This window comes from Haemaphysalis longicornis, unplaced genomic scaffold, assembly GCF_048455015.1.
Source record: "Haemaphysalis longicornis isolate Haplotype H1 unplaced genomic scaffold, Haemaphysalis longicornis Haplotype H1 scaffold_4, whole genome shotgun sequence".
NCBI lineage: Eukaryota > Metazoa > Arthropoda > Arachnida > Ixodida > Ixodidae > Haemaphysalis > Haemaphysalis longicornis.
Window position 1 is genome coordinate 85536873 of NW_027526361.1, and position 19720 is coordinate 85556592.

General features: G+C 47.0%; 1 protein-coding gene across 1 annotated transcript in view; it reads right to left on the minus strand.

The window, feature by feature from the left end:
* Positions 1 to 757: 757 nt before the first annotated feature.
* The window catches only part of Tfiiebeta (transcription factor IIEbeta), a 26574-nt gene continuing 7611 nt past the window's right edge, over positions 758 to 19720 (minus strand). Inside the window, exons 5-7 of the mRNA XM_077707100.1 lie at positions 16150 to 16432; positions 12774 to 12889; positions 758 to 1136 (exon numbers count right to left, since the gene is read on the minus strand). Of these exons, the coding sequence (XP_077563226.1) occupies positions 1032 to 1136; positions 12774 to 12889; positions 16150 to 16432 (504 nt within the window). The 3' untranslated portion in view covers positions 758 to 1031. The remainder of the gene's footprint in view (positions 1137 to 12773; positions 12890 to 16149; positions 16433 to 19720) is intronic.

The following is a 19720-nucleotide window of genomic DNA, read 5'->3' on the forward strand; positions in this document are numbered from 1 at the left end:
TACTGAAACTCAAAATTAGTAAGCCATGTTGTCAAAAAGAACTCATTTTCTTTCTGACAAAAAAAAAAAGTGAACGACGTTTGCCTCACAGAGCAACTTCTCCGCCAGTTTGCTGACAATGGGTAGGATGACCCACCCGCAAGACAGCATACCAAAATTTAAGCTACTGTGGGCATGTTTAACCTGTATAATGTATGCGTGAGTATAAACAAAAAGCGTATTTTGCCACGAAATGAACTGAAATAGAAAGTTTGAAGGGTGGGGTAGCGTGAACAGGCATTGCAAACCAGCCTTGGCATCACTGGAATGGTTTGTAAGCCAGCTGCAAAGGACACGCGGTGTTTTCTCTTTTGCTGCACATCACAGATAAACTAAGGTTCCAGATTTCCATAAAACAGTCAACCAAAAAGGTACATTAGTTACACTACACAACGCCATCTCAAAAAACAATACTACGAATCACTCTTGGTAGGACACAAGCATTTGAAGTTAAAAGTTGCGGAAAAGTAATTTTAAAGTCATGATTCTCGACGTCTAGAGCTGCTTTCCTCAAATCCACTCCTATCATCAGCCCCGCGAGAATACACGCATTGTGGCAGGGGAGTAACGCTACAGATTCACATTATACACGTAAAACAGTATCGTTTAAAAAGCATGAAGCCATGCAACAATACAGTACCGTAGCTCTCAGTTACACTAAAGACACAAATCACAAATTCACACAGAAATAACACAGAGGAAGTGTGAGCAACACAGCTAAGCAGACGGTATATGTTTAATGTCAACCTTGCGTCTGTTCCAGTGTTAACAATATTTGAACCTCACAGGCTTACTCATGCACGGGCACAACAGGGCAGCATTCTTTGGATTGAATGTCATTACAGAATCTCACAACTATTCACCAGAGCACAACAGTCGTGGTGATGAGTGCTTTATTCGCTGTCCTTCTGAAACGGGCAGCGACACAGGTTAGCTACACTGGCACAAATTCACAAGCACTGGTATGTACACTTCTCTGTCTGAAAAGTCTACTACTTGTCTGTGTAATCTTCTAGGATGTCGCCCATGTGGTCGTTGTGCTTCTTGAATGTCTTCGGCCTCTTGGACGACGGCTTTTTCCGCTTCTGAGCAGCATTCTGGAATGAGAGAAAGTGCGTCATTCATGAAAAAGCAGTGCAATTAGGTGTGGAAACCAATTATCTTACATGTGAACTCCTTGTACATCACATGTTATCAATTATTGCCCAATGTTCACGCTACAATCAATGGATAGCCAGCCATCCAGTGACAGGCCCACAGAGCATCACAAAAAATACGTCACCACCGCCACCACCCCAGCCTTTCACATCCATTTTCTGTCATCAGAAGTACTTGGCCAAGTGATGGCACTTCTGTCTGCTCCCACAAAGACGTCATAGTACGTTTTAATACCTCTTCGCTCAGTCAAATGAGTCCTGAGTGTACAGCTTGCCTTAGTGTGACACAGACCCAGGCTTGGTATCAGGCATCAACTGCAGGACCGACTGGTCAGCCACTCAGCGCTAGTTGAGTGAAACCATTCATCACCATTAGACGTGCCAGGGATTGTGCCATCAGCATCAAATGCTGCAGAGCAGAATTATGGGTTCTGATAACAGAAGCTGGACTGGGAGAAGCTAGCAAAGCAGCATCAGGCATGTTGAGCAGTCATTCACATGGCAGTGTGCTTAGATGATGATCACCGCCCCTGACACTGCAAGGGCGGGATCACAGAACGACGACCAGTGGAAAGGGGGATGCTGTAACGGGGCTGCAGTACCATGAAAAGAACTGCACTAGAGAGTTTGCATGCTTTAGCCTATCTTGGCCAAGAAAAGGTGGCTTTCTGCATACAAAGAAACTTCACCATTCCTTCCTCAAGGAAGCTGAGAGAGGCGCGAAAGCTTTCTAGCATCAAACCTGACTACAGTTATAATGTAACCGCTTATAGTGCGGGACCAGATATAACGCGAGTTTTTGTGATCACCGGTTTGCCTCCCATAGAACTCGGTGCATAAGCATACCTGGACAGCCTAATTAGTCCATACTAATTATTTTAGTAATTATTTAGGCAATATTTTTGTTTCTATTCTGTACATCTTTTTTGGACAAGGTAATCTTGAATAAAGTGTTTACATGTCCTGCAGAGCATCGTAGCACATTACGAGCCTATAGTTTTCATTGAAGGAACCTGAAAAAAAAAAAAAAAAGAACCCAACAGGGAGTGAAGAGAAAGCATAAAAAAACTTGCCAGTGGAAGGGTTAAGAGTAAGATGGTTAAAAACGTGAAGCTTTCTTCCATGCAACCTGAGTCAAAGCCTAAAATCCAAACTGCTTCGACCGTGCCGGAATGGTGCTATCGGATAGACATCGGCTTCTTAATGCCAAAGACATAAGCTCGATTCTGACCACGGAAAGCATTTTTTAACAGCAGAGCTGCTGTTGCTGGCTACATTGTGTGCAATGTCATCTGAAAACTTGGTTCATAGTTACTCTTGCAGTTTACCACAGACAAGAGCACGCGCCTCATGAGGAGCGCTCAGCATTGTCCAGGCTTGCGCGTGGTGCTCACAAAAAAATACCCAGAAAGCAGTTCCTGTGTGTCCACGCCTCAAGGGGGGAGCAGAAGACACTCGCGCTACAGACGCACGGTTTACGAAGACGGTTGCCCGCCAGTTCTAGCGCATGCAGACGCGTTCCACTTCAGGAGAAATGTGAAAGCCTGCGGACAAAACGATCTGGGCCCGCCAGTCATGCATGAGGAAGACGACGATAACGGGCGGATATGATGATGACTGCTACTACCACAGTGAAAAGCGACGATGGAACATGTAAATAAACAATTTCAAACCTATTGCAATGCATGTTGGTGTGCCCTCCAGAAGTCCTCCACCATCCCTATGGTTCAAGCATTGCGCACCTCAGATATGACTTTGTGAAAACCCATTGTGTAAGCAGGCTTTCCTACAGTCCATTTTGGTGGAATGATGGCACAAGTGAGGCATATGAATCTTCACTTTAAAACCTTTGCATGTGCTTTGCATAGCCGGGAAAGCGCTGAGGTGTCAGTCATGAATCCTCCATGCCTTTCAAAAGCAGCGATGAAGTGACTTGACAGACAAGAGAGATGCTACAGGACACGACGGTCATCCCCTTGGCAGGGGAATGGGACCTGGCCTTTAAACACGACATTCCTAAAGCGGTGCAGTACAGGCAGAAGTGGAAGCGAGACTTGTTTGGAATGATAAGTTGGGCATGCCGATCACGTTCCTGGCCCTGCCTGCATTGGGAACACACAGACCTTCCAAACAGACAGAAATACAGTGCAGCCCTGATACGACGAAGCTCCGTAACAAGAAACACTCAAGGGACACAAGAAACATGTCTTTTGTAAGCAAGGTCTCTAATGTCGCTAACATGGCAAACAGGAAAAATTAACCCAACCCGTCTTCACTCAAATGTCTCTTATAACCAAAGCGTCTCTTGTAACAGTGTCTCTTGTAACGAGGTTTTACTGTAGCACAACTTTTAAGGGATCACAAAAAAGCATCTATGAATGGAGTGTTGTATGATTAGGGCACGGGTAAATGTCACCCTAGAAGATGGTATTACGCAACAGGTGGGCTAAGAAATTTAAATTACTGTATTTAGCGTGTTCCCGCATAATTTGCGAACTTCTAGCTGGAATCCCAAATTTCTAAAACAAAAAAAAAAAAACACATTTGGTGCCCCCCTCCTTCACAAGCACCTCCACTAGCCCGCCAGCCCTGCGCCTTGCGCACGTGAGATAACTGGGAAGATCAATCCAGACGCGTGAATTGAGAGGGGATGAGGTGAGAGTGCGAAACTGCCAAGGCTGCAACCTAGTGGTGACGGAAGGGGAAGTGAAAGGAACGATGATATGAGGTGGCGATGGGAGAAAAGGCGGGTAAAAAAGGAACATAGTGACAATGCTGCTTTGAAAGACACTGATAAGCAGAGATCACGTGGTAAGAGTGATAAAAGCCGGAAAGAAATGACCATGGGGCGATGCAAAGGTTGAAACAACAAACAGGTGGAGAGAGCATCGTTAAAGGGGTCTTAAAGAGAAAATTCGTATGCCTTTTATTAATTTTATCTGATTGAAGAACCTTCTAAGGACATACATACAAAATATTTTCACAATTTCTTGCTTCTGAAATTTAGGAGACGCCTTTAAACTGCTCGCTTTGAGGCGCATTGCAAGCGACCATGCGATATTATCATTTGGCAGTGCAACTGGCAGTGTCGCCATTTTAAGAACATCCGACAGTTAACCGCTCTTTGGGTATATTATTTTGTAAAGCTGCAAACCCAATATTTTAAAAATAACGCATCCTTCATTGGCCGCCATAAATAGTTTTCTATTAAGTTACTGGTGGCACGACTGCTTCAGTTGTCTGGCAACCATTGTCCCACAACTCAGACTTCTGGCTGTTCTATACCTAGTGGCGCAGGCCGAGGCATGTTGCTTTTATTTCCTTTTTCACTTTGCCTAAAAAATATCCTTGTTCGTACGGTTTGTATTCTGCTTCCCTGTTGAAGTTTGCATTGTTTTGCCAAATTTTCGTCGCAATCACTTTTTTCATATCAAACAGCAAAAGCTGCTCAATCAAAACACAAAAACACACACAAAAAAAACGCGTGATTTGAATTCATGGCCGCCGGGCCTGCCTGCGTTGAAGTCAGAGACTTTACCCACTCGGCCAAAGATGTGAAGAGCGCGCGTGATTGAGAACTGTGGTCGGTTTGTTTTCATAAATTCTACTCTACCCAGAGCTTTAAGCACCAACTTACTGTTGAGTGCTTCTACAGTAAGTCAGAGGGGAGCATATCCGATTGGTGAAACAACCATTAACAGCATTGTTCATTGCAGGAAAGCAATCGAACAGCGTGGTGGTGAAACTCGGCTACGCGCTGTATCGCTTCTCGCTCATTATTTTTATGTTTGGAGAGTAAAGGACAGCTTAGTTTTATTTTCCGACTACTCGAAGTTCCTTCGATAAACGAGTTCATGTAGTAAATTTCCATGTTAAGCTTTCACATTTATCGCCAGGTCACCACGTTCCCATCCGCGTAACTCTCATTAGAAGCTGGTATGTCAGACCGATGACAGCAAGCCCAAGAAATACCGGCTAGCAGAAAGACAGTTTAAACAAGTGCAAAACAGCGCAAACAGTTTACAAATACCAAGTTTACTTTAAACGTAGTTACTTCTGCCTGTGCTACTCGTGCGGGTTGTTGACTGGCAGCTCGGCCACATTGATCGTCGTATCAGTGATCAGACATCCCCACTTCAGTTGTGGACGAATTTCATGATGGTGCGGATGTTGTAGCTGTATCTGACCCTTTGTGAGCTCGCGCTATGCCGACATGCTGTGCAGACAAGGGTGAGCTATGTTAACATGACGTCAGTTCACGACTTGAGGAGGAAAGCCTCGGTGAAACCGTAACTGCATTTTTTACCTGTCTGCCAATATCAAGAAATGAAACGGCCATGCATTGTTTGTTTATCGAGGTTCCACAGTTCTAAATAGCCACACAACACAACTTTTTTTCAAAATCTCTTCACGACCCCTTTAAAGAACGAAAATGATTAAGCGGGCGGGTATTGTGTTTTCACCTTCGTCGGCTCGATGGGAACTTCAAATTGGCGGTTTGCCAGCCACCCAGAATTAGACTCCTCACGCTTGGCGCTAGGGTTACCAACACTTCAATGAAGGGAGTTGGGATGAGAAGTGAGGGGGGGGGGGTGAGGGGGAGGAGGAGGGGGTAGCGTACCCTAACATGGGGAGGCAGCGAAATGAGTTTTCCTTATTAATGCAGTATCATCCACACAAATTTGTTGTTTCTTTATTGTTTCAGCCTCTTGAAGTGGTACTTCAGCTGGCTACATGCTGCTCGCAACTATTGCTCTTCCTGGAGAACGTACTCGCAAAAGTTGTCACACTTCACACAGAAGTTCAGCTTTACCTGCAGCTCTGCCTGGACAAGTTTGTGCTAACTTTGTGATCCGGAGCGTGACGTGCCTGGTTAAGCGTGCATTGGATAGTCCGGAACAAATTCGGGACATATAGCTGCCCCGACCAGGACGGCGCGGGACTCGGGACGTTGTATGAAAAGTCGGGACAGTCTTGCAAAATCCGGGACGGTTGGTAACCCTAGTTGGCGCATTGGCGCTCTGCTGCCGCCGTCGAAGGGTAAGCTCCTACCCGCCAGTATCGACCTACTCGCTTGAGTCTGTTCATAAAGCGGTTGGGCAAGCCAGGACTGTTTATTTCCACACATCAAGAAACGTTAAATGGGGTTGAGAAATAAAGATCGTGACAAGGCGGTGAAGCATCATAAAAGGTGGGAAAACGCTCGTTTATCCCCGCCAGCGTCCAGCGCATAAAGCGGACCGCGTGCATCCGGGCATTGTGTAATTGGGGCTTCTAATGCATTGTTTCTATGGGGAGCTTTCCGCGAACGCTGTAATCCGTTGTTAGAAGCGGGTAACATAAAATTGGGGGACATGTAATCGGGGTTCCTCTGTACTTCAACAGTACCGTACTTACCCGCATAATGAGCGCATTCGCGTAACGAACACCCCTTCCCGCACTTTTCTTCTTGAGAATTTACTTGCTTGTTACCTTGCATAAAACATGCAGCGGGAATGGAAAAGGTACTGTTCGATATGTTTTTATCTCGGCATAATTGCTCATGCTCTTGAAGATTGCAGTAACTTGATATCATGCCACAGTACAGCCAGAAACACTAAAGAGTATTCTAACAAAAGAAATGTTCTCAACAGTAGCCGCAGACGCGATCTCGAATGCTGTGGCTCATAATTTAAAAACGACACTCATGTGGAATGCCACCTGCCGAACACAAAACAAACCTTTTTGCATATACTGTCATGAAAGCGCTGCGGCGTGCAAACAAAGCACCAAACATACTCCGCACTCCTTTCCTGCTCTGTGCTGTTCCACAACTTTGTTATTACGCTCCATGGTTTTGTTCAGCTGTGTTCCAACCTTTTTTTGTGCGCCTGGCGCGCCGTACGATGGGCGAGTACATGAGCAACACAGCCGGTTTTAAACGGTTTTAAACTGAAGGTGGTGGAGCATGCGTTTAAGCATATGGAAACTGCATAGCTGGGCAGCACTTCAATGTTGACCCAGTGCGTGTACGCTACTGGAGAAAAGAAGAGGTCGAGATGATGAACAGGGAGAGCCGTGTGTTTTGGGGGCCCAAAGAAGGGAAGTTTCCCAGTGTGGGAAGAGAAGTTCTGGAGTGCCTTTACGGCACGGAAGGCTACAGCCACAAAATAAGCAACATCTACTGGCTCTATGAAAGGCGTTGCGCTGTGGGCTGAATGGGCCCAAAGAAAGCAAGTTTCCTGGTGTTAAAAAAGAAGTTTTGGACTGCCTTGACCGTAGAGAAGACAATGTGTTGTGGGCTGACAACGAATGTGAAGCGGCAATCGACTTCACTGAGGAAGACAACTCCATGGCGGGTAGGGGGACAATGGCGAGTAGGGGGACGCTAGCATGTTGTGAATAAAAAAGAGATTTTAATTCCATAATTACCTATGTGCTTTTACTAAAAAGGTAAGGTTTTCACAGAGCTTCGCTAAGCATCTTCATTGTCTGAAACTTAAAGTTCTAGAATCTCTTGCAACTTTTTCCGGCATAATGAACCCTCCCCCCAAATTCATGCTGAATTTTCCGCAAAAAAAAAAAAGAAAGTCGGTTCATTACGCAAGTCGATACGATATATGCAATCTGGTGGGGATTTTCAAAATATTCATAAATTTGAGAAACTCGTAACAGTAAAGCCCATTTATATCAAACACGGGTATATCAAATTGTTGCCTATACCGAACCCTTGCAGAATTCTGATAAAAACTGCGTGCATTTTAAATTTTTTATATCGAACGCGATCTTGCTCCCAATGGGTACATCAAACTCTCCCGTGCCGAATTTTTCGCTCTCCTTAGGCATGCGGCAGGCTTCCCCGCAATACACCGGCGCACAGTGGTGGCACAGTAGCACTTGCGACTCCCACGCGAGCTCGTGCGCGTCCAAGCCAGCCGTGGCAGAGTGGACCAGCTCCGCGCATGAATGCCGCTGGTGCCAGAAGCGCCACATTGGGCGCTGCGGTGTCGCCTATCTTTAAGTCCATGCTACCCGCCGCCCGCACTTGCTCAGTTCACTGGGTTCGCCATTGTTCACTTGTGTCCATGCTCGTCCCTTCTTTGTCATGATGGCTGCCATGGCCAGCGTAAAAAAAACTGACAACGCTGATGTTCGCAATGAAACTGGAAATTATTTGGCTAGTTGAGAAAAGAGAAAAGAAGCCCATTGTTGCCGAGACGTACAGGATTCCACGAAGCACATTGAGTACTACTCTCAAGAACCAGGCAGACATTAAAGCAAAAGTGGGACAAAGCCAGCATTACGATGCGCAACGTGTTTCGAACTCCAGCTTTTGAAGACGTCGAGAAAACTCTTCACGAGTTGTTTACCTTCAACGCGGGGGTCTTTTTGGGCAAATACTGCCCAGGCAGACGTTTGACACCCGCGGTGACAACTGCCATGACGGCAAACAAAGCAAGGCCCGCATCACAGTGCTGCTGGCCGCCAATGTGGACGGCTCTACAAAACTGCATTCCTTTGTCATCGGGAAGAACTGCGCTGCATGAAGGACTGCCGCAACATTCCCATGTCGTACGCATGGAACAAGGAGGCCTGTGTGACGCAGGGCCTGTTCGGCAAGTGGCTGACCGAGTGGGATGCCAAGCTTGCAGATTAGGGCCACAATGGCTGCCTGCTTGCGCACAATTGCACCCCGCACCACGTGCCGCTCAACAACATTTAGCTGATGTACCTCCCGCCCAACCCGACATCGAGGCTCCAGCCGCTTGACCAGGGCATTATCTGCACTTTTAAGGCCATTTACAAGCAAAGGTTTATTGAGCGGTTGGTCGTCAAGCTTCAAATGAACGAGGACCTCACGATTGATGTCCTGGGTGCCATTCAAATGCTAAAGGCGGCGTGGAAAACCGTCAAGCAGGAAACAATCACAAATTGCTTTCGGCATGGTGGTTTTGTTGCCAACGTCAGGGAGTCAGCTCAGCAAGGTGGTGGCAGTGAAGATGCGGAGCAGCTTGATCTCCGTGAGCTCGAGGAGACGTGGAACCGATTTTCCCAGTTCATGGGCGCTGATACCGACATTATGATAATAGAGGATTTTGCCAACGGCGACGACGACGACGTCACAGCAACCACGGAGGAGCTGACTAACATCGAGATTGCCATTGAGGATGTTCGGGAGCGGCCTGGTGCAAGCAGTGAGCCCAGTGTACCGAGTCCCGAAGACGCTGAGGACTCTGCACCGCTTCCGAGCACGAGCGAAGCCGTTGTTTGCTGTGGACCGCTACGGCGATACTGCAGTGCCATTGAGGGCAGCGGTCTTGTGCTTGTCGACTGTTTATATACCGTGGAGCAAGCAGTCACCAGCAACTCATTGCGCTCGAAGAAGCGGGCTACACTCATGCAGTTCTTTTGCCCCAACAAATTATTGTTTTCTTTCCGAGAAAGTGTTGTATCAATGGTGAAGCACAGAGTGGTAAGAGCTGAGCGTTAGCTCATGACTCTGTCAACAGGATTGCGCTCAAACAAGTTTTTTTGTTTTGCTTCCCTTTCAATATCAAATTTTCGCTATATCGAACTATTTTACAACCCTCGCGCTGTTCGGTATAAGCGGGCTTTACACTATGTGGGGTTCGTAGTCACTAGATTTGGCTGTATACTGGAGGGTGCCGGGTGCCACCAAGGCACAAGAATGACCATGGTGCCTTCTAGAGCCATAGTGGACACACAACTTGGTAACCCCCGGTGGTAGGACAGTTGCCAGGCTCTTTCGCCCTCCCACAATGCTCTGCTGTAGATGGCCAAGGGACCCTGCCACACAGCAACAATCAGCGGCCTCTCTTTACAAAGGTAAGTGAAGCTTTCTCCTTGTCAATTCCCTTTCAAGGCTCCACACCTGACCTCGTGCCCTTCTACCCAGTACAGAAATTCAGTGGGTTCCCGGCAGCGCACGGTACCTTCTGCATACAAGGCGAGTGTTGCACCCCAGAGCCACTGCTTTCACCAAGGCGAAACAGATGGCCAAAAATGAATCCGAAGAGAAGCCTATGTTTACAAGCTACAGTCCACACCTTTTTCAAAAGAAGTACTTAACAGAAGTGGCACAAGATGTTTACTTCGCATTAAGAAGGACTTATTTTACTCATATTATTCAGAAAACAAATTAAACAAGCCCCATTGATCCAGCTTGGCAATTTGTGACGACCAAAGTAATAGTGCAGAAGGAAATGTTCTGCGACAGCACGGCACACCGCTAGACACAACACAATCTCTCAACCACAGGCTTGCAGCTGGCAGCTTTTCAATGGGTTTTCAAAACTCTATGGTTTTCACGCTCCATTTTGACTGTGTGAACATTGTGAACCATAAGCTGTGAACCCAGCTCCGGGCATTCCGTGCTTGCTTGCGTACATTGTCGTGTGACCTCGAGAAGCGCCCGTGTTCGCGGCACCCACGAAGCGGTGCCACTACACCGCGGCTTTTAAGTGGAAGGTAGCCTTGGAGTCCAAGAGGCCTTCAAACCTCCAAGCAAAACATGACTTCGGAGTCAATGAGAAGAAGCAATTGCGCCGATGGTGGAAGCAGCGGAACGAAATTTTCAGCTGCGCCGCGAAGCGAATGGCCTTCACAGGACGCAAGAACGATCTACACCAAGAGGTGGAGAAGGAAGTTGCTGACTTTACCCAGCAGCAAAGCGAGGGTGGAATGCCTGCGACAATGGAGATAACACAGGCAAAGGCTAGGGAGATTGCAAACATTTGAGGCGACGTGTGGGCTCAGTTTAAGGCCAGGAAAGGCTGGGTTAAGCATAGCTTATTTATTGACGCTAGGCTGGGTCACTCGTTTTATGATGCGGTTTCAGTTCAGACTGCGAGTGAGCACTGAACATGCTGCGACAAGCACTGCAAAAAACAAAGTGCACGTTCTAGTCTCAGTTCAGTGCCTTTTTTCATTCAGCTTACGTTGCAGGTAAGTTTTTTTTTTATTTTCTTACCTTCTGAATTTCAAGGGTTGGCCTAGAATCGAGTAAATACCGTAGCCAGGCTCTTTTCGAACCCTTTGTTACAAGGCAAGTTTACCCAAAACCGTTTGTCAAACAATTTGGATGGCTGCCTGACATTCCCTCAAGGCAGCTTCCACATTTTTAATGATCTTAGTCAGGTCAGTAAAACAGCTGATATGAAATAATCTGATGAAGGGCAGCTGTGAAATCGAATGTTAGAGCAGTTGGACTCCTTGCGGCCAGCGGTGATACGAATTTCGGGATGATACGAATTTCTGAGAAGTCCTGGCAAAATTGCATTGTTTGCAGTGGGCAAAATTTCGTCTGTTACGAACGGACCTGTATGAACGAGCTGATATGAACGAGCTGGCGAGGCGCCCGACTGCCAAGCGAGCAAGCGACGGCGATGTACGGGTTGTCCCCTCTTTGTCACTCTTTCTCCAGGAACGACTAGGCAGTTGTTTACTGCTCGCAAAAACGCGCTGTGCATGCCACAGGAGCACTGACGCTGTTGGCGGCAGCACCATGGCAGCAGCTTCGGACATGAAGCTATGGTGTACTAGAAGAGGTAACGAAGTGGTGCGGGACACTCGAGCTACCGCTTCTAAGCACTCTTTAAAATGCCGCTAAAGGCACACACGAAGTTGCTTGTGCACTAAAGGAGTTGATAATGTGGGCGATAACGGTACTGTAAAACATCCGTGCCGCTAGTGAAAGCGCCCATGAAATATCTCCCAGGGTGGTAAGCCTAAACATTTTCAGCGGAGCCAGCTGACTGTCTCAAACGCTTCGAAACTGCTGCCAAGAGGCACGTGTCTCCCCATTGGTGCAAGTCGTCAGGCAACTCCCACTGCCGCACGCGTCACACGTCATTTTCTGACCAAGGCAGAAGCTGCCGCAGGAGCAGAATCGTCGACACGAGCGTGAAAAGATCACACACGCAACGCCGACGTGCACGAATCGCGTGCAAAAACGCGCTATGCAGTTCACATCTTGACTGCTCGGCGACATCAAGGTTAAAAACAACAGAAAAGCAATCACAGAGTTTTTCACGCTAAAGTAAGAAAAGAGATAAACAAACACTGTTTCTAGTGCTGAACTTTTTGGTCTGTGTTGGCTCATACGAATTTTGGATGATACGAATATTTTTCGCGGTGCCGCGAGATGCGTTTCATCGAGATTCTACTGTAAAAACAATTTTGGCCCACGGGAAACCTAGGCACCATCTTGGCAATTTTGATTACACTCGTAATGCGGCGCTACCTCGTGTATTCAGCACAAAACACCTGATGCCAGTTTTTCCAATTTATTTGTTTTTTAAACAGGAAGGTAAGTGCCGTCCTTGATCTCGGTGTTGAGCGAAACAGATCACAAAATGCGACCTCGGTGTAAAGTTTGAGCACGAACAGACCAGCGGTTCGCTCAAGAAAAATTTTTAAAGACGTTCATTCATCGATGTACCACCCAGTACACATACAGACTTAACTCTCCCCCCCCCCCCAGCCACCACATCTGTATTCCTCCAAGCTTACAGCAGTGACCTGGAACGAAATGCACGCACAATGCCATTTGATGCGCCTGCTCTCCGGCCAACTTACCACTTTTTTGACACCCATGTCCTGCATGGATGTGATGCCCTGTTTCTGTAAATACTCCTCAATCTTCTGGTCATCTATCCCCTCAACGGCCACGCTCCTCCAGAGCTTCTGGAACTCTGCAGAGCAAAAGCAAGAAGAACCAGCCATGAGTTATTCCAGCAAGTACGGTTCGAAATTTATGTTTCCTAATTTTGAGAATAAGGAAAAAATTTATCAAACATTTACCGGGCCAAGCACAACAAAAGGGACTTTTCCGGAATCTAAATGTTACCCTGTTTCACCGATAAGAAGCACAGGCCTTTCTCGGCTCTGCATAAGCAAACTGAGCAAACTGACGAGTTAACTAAACAATGAAAACAAGTTGTTCGTAGGGTTTAACGCGCTGACGCAATGCAGACGATGACGCGCGCCATAGTGGAGGGCTCCGGATTAATTTTTACCCCCCGGGGATCTTTAATGTGCGCCGAAATCTGAAACACACGGCATTTTTGCTTTTCACCTCCACCAGAAAAGCAGCCGCCGTGGCCAGGAATCGACCCCACATCCTCGTGCTGAGCAGTGCAATGCCTTAGCCACTGAGCCACCACGGCAGGTAACGATGAAAACCAGACTATTAAATAACATATAAATCTGGTGTAAGTGGCAGGGGCACCTACGCTTGAAATCGCTGCAGTACAACTCTGGTGCACGAAAATTGATTGCAGTCTGACCTCTATACTATGGACTGTGGTTTAACCCGATCTCCAATGCCACGAACTACTCTTAATTTCCCAATTTCACTTCCACTGTGACACAAAAATACCAACTGAATGAAGTGCATGGTTCAGAAAAGTTTTCTCCTGCAAGTATGGTGGCATTCTAAAAGAGGTTCGACGGCCGCAATTCCCCAACCAATTACCAAACCGAATGAATAGCACATCAAGCATTAATTGCTGAAAAATACTTTCAGCTTGACACAAAATGTACATGAACTCTCGTTTAACTTCTTCTTGTGGTCGGCGTCTGCTGTTGCTAGCTGTAAAAACAGCTTTCTTGCTAGCTGTTTGCTCCACTGAGATGGCCAAGTGCTACATCAATGTCATCTTGCACAAACCCAGAACATTGTTTTCCTATTTTGTTTCCAAATATTATCTGCAGCATCTTTTTTTGCTGCAAGCAAGCTCCTTCCCATACTAATAAAAAAATTGGGGCAGCTTTGCACTAGTGGTGTGAAGGCTGGGACAGCAAAGCTGGGTGAACGCCAGAGGCTTCCACTACCAGTATGTTGTGATTAGCAATCACCTTCGGCATTGCGATCGCAACGTGGTGTGGAAAAAAAAAAAATCCCGCTTGAGTTCTCACATTGTGCCGCGGCATTTGTTCATAGACACTAAGACACCCAGCCAGACTCCCTCAAAACACGGAACACCCGCCACGATGGCTCAGTGGCTAAGGCGTTGTGCTGCTGAGCAGGAGGACGTGGGTTCGACTGCGTTGTGTCGATGCTTTAAACCCTTCATTCAATCAATCAATCAAAACACGAACACAAAAGAAGTTTAAGCTGTGCTTTCAGTTTCTAAGGCCCGGTAGCAGCAGCTGATAGAGAAAAAAAAAAAAAAAGACGAAATGAAGACCCTGCCTCTGTTTTTAAGAGGTCTTCGTTTGAGTGATGATAAGCAAAAAATGATTGAAATGTAGATTGACATGTGGTTGGATTCGCGCATGTTTTGTTTATAGTGAGGTACCGCTTATAGTGCCGCACCTCCCGCGACACACGCTATAAGCGGTCAACAATGTGTGCGCCACCATGCCTGCAGCTTAGGGCCTGGCACCAGGCCTGAGAAATGGCCCCGCTGCCTACACACGAGGCTGCATGGCCTCTGGAAAGGAAAGAACAATGGAGAGAGAAGTTAAATTGGCTAAAATTAATTTAAAACCCCCATGATAGACGTTCGGAAGAAGCTTCTTCGCGGACTCTGTTGATGTGGACACGAGTTCAGGGTGTGGGGCGTGCTGACAGAAGGCATCATTTCTGAGGTCAGAAGCGTAGGACCTGTTCCTGCCAGTGACCACAAGGAGGTGGTCGAGAAAGCACCGGCGCGGCCATCGCTCCAAATTAATGACCAGATGGAATGCCGTCCACCTCGTTTTCAGTTTTGGAATACGCAAAAAGGAGGCCTTCCGTTAGATTCACTCGTTAGAGCAGAAAGTGAAGATAAAGGGGAGGCTTAAATTGCGGCTTTTTTCAAGCATTTAGCTGCCGACACGCTCTACTGCTCCACAATCGCATTGTATGTCTATTGTACTTGCCTTTCGTTAGTTCGAACTTTCATTAATTCAAATTTAGGTGGTGTCCCCTTGCAATTCGAATTTACAAGCTTTCACTGTACAATGCATGAATGCCCACCACCTTTCCGGTGAAGCTCCAAGAGTAGCAGAAGGCGCAGCGGGTTGAGTGTTTGCTCAAAATTTTTGTGCTCGTTCAGTGGCCACTGTTTGGCTTGTGAGGTCTGGCGTGTGGGACGCCAATTGAGGAGTCAGTTAAGATTACCGCTTGTCGGTCTTTTGGCTTCTTTCATTTCGGCATTAATTCTTCTCTTTGCACCATCAAAACTGCACCACTCGTCGCAACAAGCGACCCAGTGAGCCACCCCACGATGCGTCTTCAAAGCCGTGCTTGTACAAGTTGTATTGCGGCTTCGACAAGTGGCAACACGAGTCCCATTGCATGACATGTCTCCTGCCAGATGTTCGAGCCATCAAGTACGAGGAAATCGACACATGAACCACATCACGGTACAGGGGCTTCCTTCGAGAACTACCGTATAGTATATTCGAATATAAGGCGAGGTTGTTTTTCCAGAACTGTAGTTTCAAATTAATACCCCGCCTTATATTCAAAGCTCAGTGTGTATGTACACACACGCACCCCCGCATGCACACACAGTGGAACCTCGTTAAACCGTACCTGCATAAGCCGTAGTTTCTTTTTATACGTAGTTAAGTCGAATGCCCGACTCGGTTACCCTTTAACCTAATGCATTTGGTAAACCATAGTGCTGACTAGTACGTACTTTCTTCGTGTCCCTGTCAAATAGGGTTTAACGAGGTTTCAGCGTGCGTGTGTATAAATACACAGATGTTTTCAACTCCCCAAACTGCACCCTCGGGCCTAATACTCGTGACCGCCTTATAATCAAATAAATACGGTACCCACAGACAGGCCATTGGGGGGAGGGAGGGGGAGGGAGAGAGAGAGAGAGAGAGAGAGAGAGAGAGAGAGAGAGAGAGAGAGAGAGAGAGAGAGAGAGAGAGAGAGAGAGAGAGAGAGAGAGAGAGAGAGAGAGAGAGAGAGAGAGAGAGAGAGAGAGAGGAGGACCGAGGCCCACCCGCCCACCTTCGTCGACGGTGAAGTGCAGGGACTTGTCGTTGTAGAAGAGCACTTTCTTCTTGTCGACGGGGCGCACCACGTAGATGATGCTGTCGCCCAGGGCCTTGAGGTGGCGCTCGACGTTGGGCAGCGACTCCTGCACGTCCTCGAGCAGCACGCCCCCGAGCCCCCGCTGGTCGTGCTTGTCCAGCAGCCGCAGCAGGCTCTTGCGGTCGCGCAGCTGGTACGCGGGCCGGAAGCTGTACTTGCCGTCCGGCGTCACCTGCAGCTTCGGGTTGTTCTGCAGCGCCTGCGCCCCAGAGGTGTACAAATAAGTTGGTCTAATAGCTAACAGTTCTCTTTTTGGCCCCTCCCACAGGAGGGCAACCCTGGGACTGACATTTTCTCCCATTTGGCTCTCAAAGGGGCAGTTCTGGGCTCTGCAGATAAGACTCCTCCTTCCCAGAGTCTCCTTCCTCTTTTTCCCTAACTGTCCTTATAGAAAGATTGTCTGTCCCAACTTCGTGGCGATTCGGAAATTACGTCCTAACGCAAACTACACTGTTGGTAAAAGGCTGTCAAGAGATCAGGTGGCTTGTCATTAAAGTTAACGGGGCAGATGGGTCTTTGGGGCCAAGAAACAATAGAAAAATCGTTTTCTGGGAAATGGCATTTGCGGCATCCACAGCCATTTTTATACCAGTCTGCAAATTTATTCATTATAAGGCACAACATTTTATTGTAAATAGCATTTTAAAGTGCACTCTACAGCTCAGTTCACGCAGAATTTGATGGTGGAACGGCACTTTCCGTGCAACGCTAAGCTAGCATTTCGTCCTCGGATATCTCGGCACTCAGGGCAGGTACAACTGCAATTTTTTTTCTTTGCTTCTGATGTCTAAATGTGTGGAGAATACAATGTTGGAAACAAATTTTTCAAATGGAGGCTTTGGAAAAGTATTGTTGTATTCAATTGGCACCACCTCTGAACTGAATCAGATCTGAACTGAATCAGCATCAGATACAGGAGAGTTATGTCTCGCAGGCCGGGAGACTGTTCCAGGCAGGCTTCCCTGCATCGATGCCATGCGGCTTGGCGGGAAAGCTTTTAAGTGAGCAGCACAAAGGAGCCAGCCAGCCAGTCGGACATCGGACAAAAGCTAAGGCAGAAGACTGCCGTCATCTCATACCTAGATGGAATATCGCATCGTGTAAAGAAAAATGCGGAGTGTGCCGGTGTTCGCGTGGTCTTCAGCGCTCCCAACAAACTCGGAGCTATGTGCCGCATTGTTAACCGCTGCGGACCTAGGCCTCCTGTCTGCACCAAGAAGCATGCCACGATGTTTGTGGAGAGTGCAAAAACGTAGTGTATGAAATTCCCTTGAAGTGCGGCCGTATATAACTAGGCCGGACGGGGCGCTGCCTCAACAACCGGTTGCGGGAGCGTGTGGCGACGTTGAAGATGGGAACAGGAAGCAATTCGGCACTTCACTGTAAGACGGAATGCAAGCCAAGGGGCTGCGTGCCAGCATTCGATAGGACCTGAGTGCTACAGTCATACTGCAAAAAAGAAGAACGGGAAATATTGGAAGCCTACATCACAAAAAAGATGGGGGACCAATGTGTCAGCAAGCCTTCAGTTGATCTTCTTTCGAGCGAGGTGGATTATCTGGATGATTAGAAAGGAGGGTGCTGCAGCTTTAATCACTTTCACATGTGGTGCAAACTAGTATTACATGGTGTTCTTCGTGCCTTTATAATCGTTTTCGGAGTGAATAAAGCTCAGTTGTTAGTGCGCCTCTTTCCTGTCAGTTTTCCTTCCTCCAGTTGTGCCTGGCGCTTAATCTGTTCCCACCTCTTAGCCATTTCTGGCAGAGCGCGGGAGGAGTTAAGTTCAGTACGTTGTAAAATGACCAAACATAGCTAAATCAAAAAAATTCTTCCAACGTTGTATTCTTTAGTCATTTGTCTGCCTAGCCACGGGGCATTCACCATTCTGTATCGAGTGGTTATTTTGTCATTGTGACCCAAAATAATGGCAATTAATACGTAATTATCTAAAAAAGTATTAACTTGCAAAAAATCAAATTACAGATTTGAAATCAGCACAAAAAACTCCGTAATGCTATTCAGTTTCATTAAAATCGGGTTGTAAATAAAAAAAATTGCTCTGATACCAGTCTGCCCCGTTAAAAAAACTACGTTAAACGTGGTAATCCACCCCTACCGCCAAAAGACAGGGCAATTGACACGACAAACCTTATTCTTGGAGTTTATGGAATCGCATTTTTTGGTTTTATGTTGCAGCTAACCATCTGCATTGCACTGTTTCAGCGTAAGTGACGTGTCCTGAAGCAAGGCAACTTTTCTTAAAAGCTGCACACCCTGCTTAGCTCTCTGCTGACTAAGTTATGTTTGGATTTGCCCACAATGCCAAATTTGTGTACAAGACATCTTCTGCAAATGGGAAACTTTCTTCTACAACTCATCGCATGTCAGCATTCGACCTCTTCCTCAACAGCACGCCACCATGTTTTGCCAGTCTCCGTCAGCTGGAAATTGCTGCTCTTGCCTGTACATATCAAAAAGTTGATTCGACTTCATCATAGTGTTTTACGCGCTGACGCAACCCAGGCGATGAGGCGCGCCGTAGTCGAGGGCTCCGGTTAATTTTGACCACCTGGGGATCTGTAACGCGCGCTGAAATCTCAAACACACGGGCGTTTTTGCTTTTGGCCTACATCAGAAAAGCGGCCGCTGTGGCTGGGAAAGAAACCTGCGTCCTTGGGACATATCAAAAGGCCACCAATCACATGCAATCAATGATTATCTACAGATTAAGAAGCTCACGAGAACTGGTCAGCCAATCTGGTGTACTCCTTGCGCAAGGAATGCCCCTCAAAAACCAAAGCACGGTGTCCAGAGGGTGTCTCGCAACATAAAAAAAAAATTCCACCGACCACACGTTTCAGCTGCTTTGTTACGAATGTTTTTCTGTGACAGCCGCAGTAAAAACTACAATGAAGTTACATTATTTTACCCTTTTTTTTTCATAATTACATTGATTTGAAAGGTCAGAAGTCACAATACATTCAACAGAAGGAAAACTAGCTATTCAAATGTGACAGAATGTCCATCAGACCATCAGGACGCCCGTGGAATGCAGGGTGAACTTATGTCCTCCAAGGCAACCTTCTGGAATCCTGCCTAGAGATTCCATGAAAACGCAGCTGTTTTTAGCCAGGTAGAAAGATCTGAGCCCCCACCCCCGAGAGGAGGGCTTATGTCCTAGTCCTGATGAATGCCCAGGGCACTCATTGTACACTTAAACACGCAAGCATAAAACACAGACAATGCAGACGTGTTAAACTTGCCCATTCTATCCTGTCCAGCGCCCTTGGGTTGTGTCTGCTCTTCCTTTTGGAATTATCTACGACTATCACTGAGACGGTCAATGATTAGACATAACAAAGAGAACAAAACAAGCTTTGGATCAGCTTACAGGCGCACACAGCTGTACAATAAACAGAGCCTCCCGACTCCCAGTGCCCAGAGAATCAACTGAGGCGCACGGGTATCACTACTGCTTTAAGGCCAA